Raw genomic sequence first — 11,294 nt, 5'->3', positions numbered from 1 at the left:
CCATAAGGTAGGCACCCGCTCAATCAATCAGGCTCTTCAGCAACAGGAAGAAAATGCAAATCTGCAGTACATTCAAAGTACAGAGTATCCCCTGTGGAGGGCGACCACCCTGATTAGAAACTCCTAGGTATGCTGGGCACGCAGAGATCAAAACAGAGCTGAAACATTCGCTATACATGTTGGCCGATTGCTTGAATCGGTTTTCAATAACTCCGGGCCCGTTATCCAGGTCTCTTGCTGTGTTTCGCCAAACGTCTCTTGTTTGGTAGCTCTGTCTGCTAAATGCAGATTCGAAGCGATCCATCGCCATTTCTTAACCAGAGTTTTTTTTCTTGAATTTCGGCTACTTTCATCACGAACTGGTGAAAGTCGCGGTGTCCATAGTTTTAAGTCCGACCAGTGTGTGACGATGTCGATTCGCAGGTTGCGCTCAAGGGTGCTCATCATGTTGTGGCCTAATTGTGCCTCCCATAAGCTTGCAACTTTGTAATCCCTTACCAGGCGCAAATAGCAGACTGCAGAATATTTTTGCTCGCTGGCGTCTAAAAATCTGTGAAGCCCAATTTGACATGGCTCCGATGTGGCTGGGAAAAATCATCTAGGTACCTCAAAAGTCCTTAACTGTTTTAAAATGGTTTTCCATTGGCGCCATTCTTTCTTAATTTCTTCGGATAGCTCCTATTCCCATTTAATATTTAGCCACCATTTACGCTGAAAAAGTAGCCCAATCGACTGGCATAATAAAAATCCTTATGGATCGAAGATCGACATAAGGACTTGTAGAACTTCTCGATTGTTGGGGACAGAGTTTTCTTGACGTAGGTTTCGACTGATGTAAACACATTGGCACTGCATGGCCTTGTATTCTCAGTCTTTGGAATACATCTTTAACAGTAGTTAATTCTGGGTTCTATTGATTAGTGTATAGACTGCTTGCGCTTTGTCGTACTGTAAGGGGGTAGCCATTGCGACTTAACGTGTTTGTTTGCTGTACTGTTGACCATAATGCTGAATGGTGCAATATCGCTGCAACCCTTTTTCTTAGTGTCGTCTTCGTCGCCGTCACAACTCGAAGTGCTCAACTCGATCTAGCTCTAAAGGGACGCGTCGCCTTTGCTTGGCTTTATCGCACACTAGGTAATCCGCAGGTAACAAAGTTTTTATGAAATGTTTTAAGAAAAACTTCGTCTTTGTCTGAAATGTTCATCTTTTTCTTGCTTGCTATCTTCACATTCTTCTTCCTTCTCGCGGTAGCTTTCTCTAGACGACTTATTCTTATAAGCTGTTACAAAATTTATCGATAAGGTTGTATGCGCATTTTAACATTTATCAACACTTGTCTCAAAATTAAAATCTGACGCTAAATCTATGACGGTGGTAACTGCTATTTTTCTCGTATCAGAAACTTTCGACCTAGTTTGGCTAAATGGAGTCATGCAAAACATGAAACCCATTTCTAAAAATTCAAACAAAAAGGCACTTGAGTCTTTAGTAGCTTCAGTAGCCAAATCCGAGCAACCAACCAACTCACTGATAATCTTACAGTAGTGGAAAGGTGGCTGTCTGGGTGGCGTAATAACATAAACGAACAGAAGTGTTAACATGTAACGTTTCTTTTAATATATAAAAACCCCCTCCGCTTGCACTAAGCAGTTTGGAGATCCCCCAAGATAACGAAGTTACCTGTTACTGTTTTTTCTAATCATCCGAATTTTCTTGCTCAGGGATTGTTAGTCTTGCAGAAAAAAGAAATAAAATGTAATACCAAAATTAAAAAATACCAATAACAAAATTTTTATTTTATTATTAATTTTTTGTTAATTTTATCACATATAAAATAAAATATTTTGTTTTATATTTATATGTATATAATATAGGAGTTTCACATTTACCTTGTTCCAAATCGCTGCATCATAGTCGTTTTTTTGTCAATATCAAAATCATCCCTGATCAGAGGTTCAACAATATAAGCCGTCCCTTTACCACAATGATTATCATATAAATTTGATTTGTAAAACTAATTAAATTCGGAGAACAATGAACTCAGATGTAGACCCTAACCATTCAATCCGCCGGAATTTACGTCAAAGGCAGAGAAAAAAGGGCGATTGTATCGATGATCCAATATCCGATTTGGAAAAGAATAAACGTAAAGGAAAGAGGAAAGGTCTTTATTATGGAAAATACAGTGCCTATGACGAGTACGGAAATATTAGAAGCAATGGATTGGATGTTTGTAAGAAAAAATACAAAATGTATATTAGATAATTTGAGTTAAAAGGAAGAAACATTCAAAAAAAAAGTCGCCCTGTTATTAAAAAAACACCAACGCCATAAAATATCAATTCCATAAATCAGTAATATGGGAGCTATAGGCAGTTCCGACCTTCGTATGCATGTCTGTAAATATATGTATGTACAATGCGCGTAAAGGAAAGTAGAATGTGTAAGGTTAATAGCTTTTTATACCCTTGCAGAGGGTATTATAATTTTGGTCAAAAGTGTGCAACGCAGTGAAGGAGACATCTCCGACCCCATAAAGTGTATATATTCTTGGTCAGGATCACCTCCTGAGTTGATATGAGCATGTCCGTCTGTCCTTCTGTCTGTCTGTTTCTACGCGAACTAGTCTCTCAGTTTTAAAGGTATCGTCTTGAAACTTTGCACACACCCTTCTTTCCTTTGCACGCAGTATATAAGTCGGATCGGCCGACTATATCCTATAGCTCCCATATAACTGATTGATCGGAAATGGTATAACTCCGGTGTTTTTAGCGTTAGAGAGTTCAAATTTTACATGAGAGCTATTTTTGGCCAAAGAATACGACATGCAAAATTTTGTAAGAACCGGCCGACTATATCCTATAGCTGCCATATAACTGAACGATCGGAAATGTTTTTTGGTAGAAATACCAACTTTGGTATTTTTAAAGATAGAAGTTAGTCCCATATAACTGAACGACCAGAAATGGTATTTGGTAAAAATACCCACTTTGGTGTTCTTGAAGATAGAAGTTTGGAATTTTTTTTAGATTTTGTGTTGTAATGAATTGGTTATTGCGATTTTAGCAATATATATCGGGTTTTAACTGCAAGCGTATATCAACTTCGGCTCCAATCGAAGTTTCCTTTCCTTTTTTGTTTAAATAACCTTTTTGTACTGACATTTAAGAAATTCGTACTTTTCGGAAGCGGGAGGGGCGTGGCAAAATTTAAAAAAAAACTTGAACATCGTGAGCATTGTAGGAGTATTATGTATTATACATACATACATAATACATACATACTTATGTACATATTATGTATAACCAAAGATGATCAATACGTACATACATAGGACATTAGGGCTTGAAACGGTCAACTCTATTCGTTGAACTTGTTGGTGAGGGGGGAACGGACATGCATACGATTCTATTTTTAGAACTTTTTACATGTATGTTTCACTGCTCGCACGACGGCGTAAAAATGTTTTGGCTTCCAAATTTTGTTTCGAATCATTTTTTTCAATTATTTTTTTATTTAAAGTTCAGTCTAACAATTAATAAAGAGTTAAGGTTTTGAGTATTTATTGAACTCCGTTGTTTTCTCAACAGAGTAGCCGAGATTGCCAAGACAAAATATTTTTTTTTTTTTTTTGTTATAGCAGGATAACGCTTATTTAAAACTGTCCTTTAGGGACTACCATTAAATGTTATCACATGAGCTTCACTTATAGATAATTTTACATATTAATATTGGAGGACTAAATTAGAGTAGTAAGTTAGCTTAGCTTATGGTATTTAAAGATTATGGTAAGGATATCCAGGGAGGTCCAGCGGGTGCGTCCTTTTTAGTCTTCTGCGCTGCTCGCTGTTGCCAACAGGTTCGGGTGAATATGGAGCCTCTGCATGTAGCGTGCGCTGCTTCTTTGGATCTCGTCCTTGACCCAAGGAAATTGAGAACCTCGTGGATGGTGCGATTGTCATGATAGACGTGGGCCCCAGTGGCGATTCGAAGGGCTGTATTTTCAAACGTTTGTATAGTTCGGACAAAAAATAAAAATTAAAAATAATGGTTAAATAAAAAATCTTTCTAACCAAATAACACGCCAGAACACGCCTTAAAATAACAATTAAAACAAAAAAAATTGCAAGTTGCATAACTTTAGTGCAGTGGTCGGCACGGCCCTATCCCGAGGGCATAGGAAATTTCTCTGCCCGAGCTCTGCCACACACATACAGTATAAATGTCTGAAACGTCATGCTCACAGCCTTCTTTCTGCTATTCGTTACTAACACTAATGCATTAAAACAGAGGTCGGCACGGCCCTATCTCGGGGGCATAGGAAATTTCTCTGCCGAGCTCTGCCACACACACACAGTATAAATGTGTGAAACGTCATGATCAAAGCCTACTTTCTGCTATTCGTTACTAACACTAATGCGGTAAAATCATATGAATGTATTGGGGTGCCGACCACTGCATTGAAATCATATCAATGTATTGGGGTGCCGACCACTGCTTTAGTGTTTTTTTTGTGAGTTTTGAGTTGAGTTTTTTTTCCTAACTCTAACACAACATTATTTTCAGAAAGATCAGCCGGCTATGTCCTATACCTGCCATATTACTGAACGATTTTAGTAGCGACACATGGATGCCAAAACATTTTTATGGCTGCCAAACGATTTATACGGCTAATTTAAATCTGGTAACCAAAAAGCATCCAAATCGGTCAAACTTTTAGAGTTATAGACATTTATATACCGATTCCTAAACTAATGTGTAAAAATGTTGCCACGCAATCTACACCTACAAATCAAAATTCCAATGGGACAATTTTTATATGTTTTATTTTATTTTAAGAGCAGATATACCGATAAATAAGAGAAGATATTTTAATTATTAATATTATAGATTATTTAATTATTAAAAATGAGTTTTATAATGTTCCTAATAGTTGGATTGCCCATTACAAACTGATTTTATCATTTCAATATTCTTATACACTGCTCGCCACTTGAATAGAACACCTCTAGACTAAATTTTCTAAAGTTAATTGCTGCCAAACAAAGCCATCTAGGAATAAAATTTGTAAGTATAGAACAAAATTGTTCAAAAAATAAGTAACAAATTTTGGAGTCTTCATTTTGCACCACTTTAATAGGACTTAAACTAAAAATCATTTCAGAATTTTCCACCTCCTTTCGGATGTAATTATGACTTGAAGTAGAATATATTAACATATTTTATAATAAAAAAAAAAGTTTTTAATAGTGTGTTTGATATTAAAAACTTGATTTGATAGCTGCATTAAGCTTTGAATATTGCTGTCCGGATCCATATATGTACTTGATGAGCCATCCTCACACATTCTCAATGATATTCAAGTCCGATGAATATGGTGGCCACATTAATAATTCCATGTCTGTTGGCTAGTTTTATACGATTTAACAACCATGGCCGTATGTATGGGGGCATTATTTTGTTAATAAATCAATTGTAGATTTCCAAAAAGGGTTTGGAAGTGTGGAAAGACCTCTTTCAATATACCATTATTGCAAAATGCATTTATAGTAATTTCTTAAACACAACAATTTAAGAAATTTCTTAAACACAACATTAGGTGGGGAATAGTGTTAACTCGTAAAAAAACTTTTAAAAAGGTCCCATTTTTATAATTTTGATAAAAGTGAAATGATTTGTGAAATGATCACTAAATATTGGGGGATGATGGGCATTGAAGTAATTGAATTTGATGAAATTAATGCATTTATTAAATTGAAGAAATGGAAACTTATATGGTAAAAATTTTTAAATGTTGAATACGTGACGATTGACCTCAACCATTTCAGTCCCACATTTCGTTCAAAAGTTATTAAAGAAATACCGTTTTTTTCTTTATGAAAATTTGTCGACATTGTCCATATGTTTGTGGCTTCGTGGGTTGCTTAACTTTGTCTTTAAAAATGAAAATACATAATTTGAAGACTAATTTTAACCAATTGTTATACCCTTGCAGAGGGTATTACAATTTGGCTTAAAAGTGTGCAACGCAGTGAAGGGGATATATAATCGACCCTATAAAGTATATTCCTATATTTTTTATCAGGATTACCTCCTGAATTGATGTAAGCATGTCCTTTGCACGCAGTATATAAGTCGGAACGGCTGAGATCGGCCGACTATATCCTATAGCTGCCATATAACTGAACGATCGAAAATGGTTTTTAGTAGATATATCAACTTTGGTATTTTTGAAGATAGAAGCTTTGGACTTTTTATACCCTTGCAGAGGGTATTATAATTTTGTCCAAAAGTGTGCAACGCAGTGAAGGAGACATCTCCGACCCTATAAAGTATATATATTCTTGATCAGGATCACCTCCTGAGTTGATATGAGCATGTCTGTCTGTCCGTCTGTCCGTCTGTCCTTCTGTCTGTCTGTTTCTACGCGAACTAGTCTCTCAGTTTTAAAGCTATCGACTTGAAACTTTGCAAACACCCTTCTATCCCTTGCACGCAGTATAAAGTCGGAACGACCGGGATCGGCCGACTATATCCTATAGCTGCCATATAACTGATTGATCGGAAATGGTATGACTTTGGTTTTTTTTAGAGTTAGAGAGTTCAAATTTGACATGAGAGCTATTTTTGGCAAAATAATACGACATGCCAAATTTCATAAGGATCGGCCGACTATATCCTATAGCTGCCATATAACTGATTGATCGGAAATGGTATAACTTTGATGTTTTTAGAGTTAGAGAGTTCAAATTTTACTTGAGAGATACGTTAGGCAAAATAATACGACATGCCAAATTTCATCGGCCGACTATGTTCTATAGCTGCCATATAACTAAACGATCGGAAATAACCTAACTTTCGTGTTTTTGAAGATAGAAAGCTGGAATTTAGTACAAATTCTACTTTTGGTGAGTTGATCCAACCTACCAAATTCCATTAGGATCGGCCGACTATATCATATAGCTGGCATATAGCTGAACGATCGGAAATGACCCAACTTTTGTGTTTTTGAAGATAGAAAGCTGGAAAGATTATATTTTTGGTCAGTTGATACAACCTACCAAATTTCATAAGGATCGGCCAACTATATCCGATGTTTGCGATATATATCCGGTTTTAGCTGCAAGGGTATATAAACTTCGGCTCCGCCCGAAGTTAGCTTTCCTTTCTTGTTTTTAGATATTTTATTGTAATTAATTGGTTTTATTATGATATTCTCATAAGGAGTGGTTAACTATATCCGATGTTTGCGATATATATCAAGTTTTTATCAACTTTGGTTCCGCCCGAAGTAGCTGCGTTGCATCTCACTGAGAATACCCTATTGTAGAGGTATGATTCCAGTAGCTTGTGGGTGTATGTTGTTAAATACGTTTTAATTTTGTGCATGAGTCCAATGAGCCAAACTCGGTCGAAAGCTTGAGATACGTCGAGGAAAATAGCGCTGCAGTATCCTCGCTGTTCGAAGGCTGAGCGTATTTCGGATGTTACGGATGGTTTCGGACGGATTTCGGACGGATGGTTCCGTGGTATCTTCGGAAGCCAAATTGGTGTGGCAGTGTGTGGCAGTTCTGGGGCCTGTTGAGCGCTTTGAGAGTTAGGCTGAATTGGAATTTCCCTTCCAGATCGTAGAGCATCGGCATGGGAGAAGCTGTTGGTGGTGTTAAGTGGACCGAATGAGGACCTCGCAGCTTTGGCGAAGAAGACGTCTGGCGTAGTTTTTGACGCAATGTACGCATTCTGTGGATTTTAGTTGCGCGTTGCGGTCGCTCGACGCATGCGACTCTTTAACTCCTTGTACACCATATATCCTCTATAGTTTTCCGTATGGTTGCCTCCGCAGTTTCCACATTTCTTCACGATACTGTCCTAGTTTGTAGTGCAGTAAGCGGAGTTTTGGGCGTCTCTGCATACTGCAGTATGACCTGGTGTGTCCATACTCTTGGCAATAAGTGCATTTCACTGGACCGTTGCGTTTATGTGGCTCTTCAACAGTGATTCTCCGATCCAAAGGATATGCAGCTTGTAGATTGGGTGGGTTTCGTTCTTCTTCAGCGACCTGCTTTCTGGCTCGATCTCGACCTTGAAGAGGGGTTGTGGCTTATTATATTTATTTAGAATGTTAATAACATTCTTGGCGGCAAAGCCCTTTTCTTTAAGGGCGGTTTTTATTTCCGCGGCAGTAACATCGGGTTCGATTCACTTTACTAACACTTGTAGGCCCTTACTGCTTTTCAGCTGGTACGGGTAATAGTTTTTCTGACCACTGTCCAGATAATTGGATACGATTCGGAAGTGCTCTTCAGTCTTGGTTTGTACCTTTGTTTCATGGATGTTCCCTTTGATAAGCGGGACAACATGAAAGTTGTCACCGTTCCCGATCAACGCCGCAATTCGGATAACCAGGGCACTCGAGCTTTTCTCCCTGATATAAATTGGAGGGGGCTTGGGTTATTTTGCGGTGTCTTGGGCTGGTTGGTTTTCCTCAACCTCCGCCAGTAGGGCAAATCTGTTACTAGTGGATCTGTCTCGATCTTCAGGACACGGTTAATTGTTGTTTCATTGCCTGCCGGATTACTCTGCGGGCTAAGCTTGTGCCTTATTAGGATGTAGCGACCCATTCCAGTCTGTGTGGCCGGGGCCGCTCTGGCACTTTCCGAAGTTGTTGTTTTTGTACTCGCTGTAGTTGTTGACGTCGCGGTACATTGAATTGCAGTGGTTGTCGCTGTGATTAAAGAAATTGTAGCACTGCTACTTTTTGGTGCGAAATTTGTTTCCGATATAAAGACCGTGTCCTTTGGGAAGCTTGAAGCTTGGGAGTTTTTTTTGTATTTTTTATTGTAATAATTTGGTTATATTATGATATTCTCATAAGGATCGGCAGACTATATTTAATGTTTGCGATATATTTCCGGCCTTAACTGCAAGGGTCCGAAGATAGCTTTTATTTAATATTAAAATTTTTTTAAATTCTGTAAGTAATACGTTAAAGAATTAAAAAAATTTTGTATTGAAAAACTTAACCTTAAAGCCAATGAAGCTATCTAAACATGCCAACATCAGTTGGAGGCGCTTTTTAAGTATCAAGATATCGTTAAAAAGTAAGAAAAAGTAAATAGACAGAAATAAAAGTTGTTTTCAATAGTCCTTGAGATGACCATTTTTTGATATATCTTTCATATCTCGGACAATCTGGTTTCTAAAAACCAAATCATGACGGTACATAAACATGTTCGGTTTCAATTGATTTTTTTTAGTTTCGACATAAAATAAACAATATAATAAACCCTGTCTGCATTTATTAATTTTAAATAAGAAGTTCTCTGTAAGAAAGTTGTATGGGCGGTGCGCTTAGTGGACTCCAAAATTAGTATTTTGGAGTGACATCCGAGCTCGTCCCCGGTGTTTTACTTTGTCAAGACGTTCAAGAGACGATTCAAAATATTAGCAAATGTGGCAAGCATAAATTTTTTTAAGCGCCTAAAAGTAAAAAAGTTTTGCGGTGGCCACATCTTTTGTCCACAAATGCTATAGCTGTATCTCTTATTGTTCATGAGATCCACGCCTTCATACGGACAAAGGAACGATAGCCACGTTCCTGAACGATAGCCACGTTCCTGAACGATAGCCACGATAGCCACGGCTGTTGTGGCGTCGGCTGTTGTTGCTGATCAAAAATAGAAGTATATACTTTATGTCAGTAAGTTTATAAGGTCGAAGATGAATGTTACCTCTATGTTACATACATTCACACGAATACAATATACATAATATACATAAATAATATTTTAATAATATAATATTAAAATATTATAATAAGTATTAAAATTGTTATATTGCTATTAGTATTATTTTTTATTATTTTTATAGTTTTTTTATTTTTAATATATTAAATATTTAATAATAATAATATTTAATATTATTTATATTTTATTATCATTAATATTATTATATATTTTCGGTACGTTGATGAAAAAATGATAAAATATGTATTTATAATATACTTATTATTATTCATTTCAGGTGACTGCATGAATGAAGAATGTGAAGGTTGTTGGTACGAATGCCGCAATTGTGGCTCTCTCAAATGCGGCCCTCAATGTAGAACAAATCGAAAGTTTTTTTATGAAGGCATTATATACGATGGAAAGGACTTATCTTTAATTAATAAATACTGCGGTTCAAAATAAATAACGGCTTTGAATTAGAATGAAAACACCGCCGTTGAACTTGAAAAAGTTGTTTTTAATAATTATTCGAAAGTACTCTTTTGTTTCTAAATTTCCGTGCATTTTGACGTCGAGCTGTCGATATATAGGGAATGTCACCACAGTCATTTAAACAAGAAAGGACGACTATAGTTGCGATTCTTAACTGCATATATGCCAATACTTTTTAAACTGACCCTGCGAAATAGTTTTAGTTTCGGGGGCTGGAGTGGACAAGAAAAAATTCTAACCCAAAGTTGATCTAAGTGGACAAACAGGAATATTCGCGCGAAATCGATTAGTTTTTCTCTTTAAGTAGCCGAAATCCATGCGCTCAAAAATTTATCAATACAGTATGGAAATTTGAATATAAACAATTATAAACCTTTTCTAAATTTTTTCACATACCATTTATTTATTTATTATTTATACATTCGATTATGTTTAAATAAATTATAATTTGGTTAAGATCTTTTGAGCATTATTTCTTTATAGATTTTTTCAGGTAACGCTCAACGCTCAATACAAGGGTATATTGTATTCGTGTGAATGTATGTAGCATAGAGAAAGACTAGGAGAAGTAAAAATCAGCCGCTGCAATAAAGGTGCAGTGGAACAATAACACAGTGTGACAAAAAAAAATTGGAGGAACTTTTGAAGAGACCTAGTAGGAATGGTTTATTAGGTCGAATATAGTATAAACCCGTATTTAAAATTTTTCTAACACCCTAAAAATCTTGATTTATTTAGAAAAACCGGTTTTCGGGACTTTTAAGCTCTTAAAAATTCCTAAGTGCGTAATTTTAAACCGATTTTAAAATTTTTGACGTTTTTCAATGGTTAAATGTTGCAGCTTTTGAAAAAAGTAGATAAAAATATCTTTAATTTATTTCAACAAAAAGGATAAAATTTATCCACAAGAAACTGATATTTTTGAAATTTTGTCGTGTTTTTTGGACTTTGACGCCATTTTTTCGGTAAAACTTCCAAGAAATGGTATCATTTTTGACACATATCAATATTGTCTCGTTAATTCTGAATAAAACGAGACCAATTTCCCCAATAGCTATAACTGCTTTTGAC

General features: G+C 36.3%; 1 protein-coding gene across 1 annotated transcript; it reads left to right on the top strand.

The window, feature by feature from the left end:
• Nucleotides 1-1,942: 1,942 nt before the first annotated feature.
• On the top strand, nucleotides 1,943-10,679 carry LOC108119316 (ARL14 effector protein). The gene is made up of 2 exons (XM_017232467.3): nucleotides 1,943-2,236; nucleotides 10,027-10,679. Exons 1-2 carry the CDS (start codon nucleotides 2,038-2,040, stop codon nucleotides 10,191-10,193), a joined length of 366 nt encoding a protein of 121 aa, XP_017087956.2. The 5' UTR covers nucleotides 1,943-2,037; the 3' UTR covers nucleotides 10,194-10,679.
• Nucleotides 10,680-11,294: the final 615 nt, after the last annotated feature.

Source organism: Drosophila bipectinata, chromosome 2R (assembly GCF_030179905.1).
Source record: "Drosophila bipectinata strain 14024-0381.07 chromosome 2R, DbipHiC1v2, whole genome shotgun sequence".
Classification (NCBI taxonomy): Eukaryota; Metazoa; Arthropoda; class Insecta; order Diptera; family Drosophilidae; genus Drosophila; species Drosophila bipectinata.
Note: the sequence above shows the minus strand (reverse complement) of the source record. Positions and strands in the feature narration are given on the sequence as shown.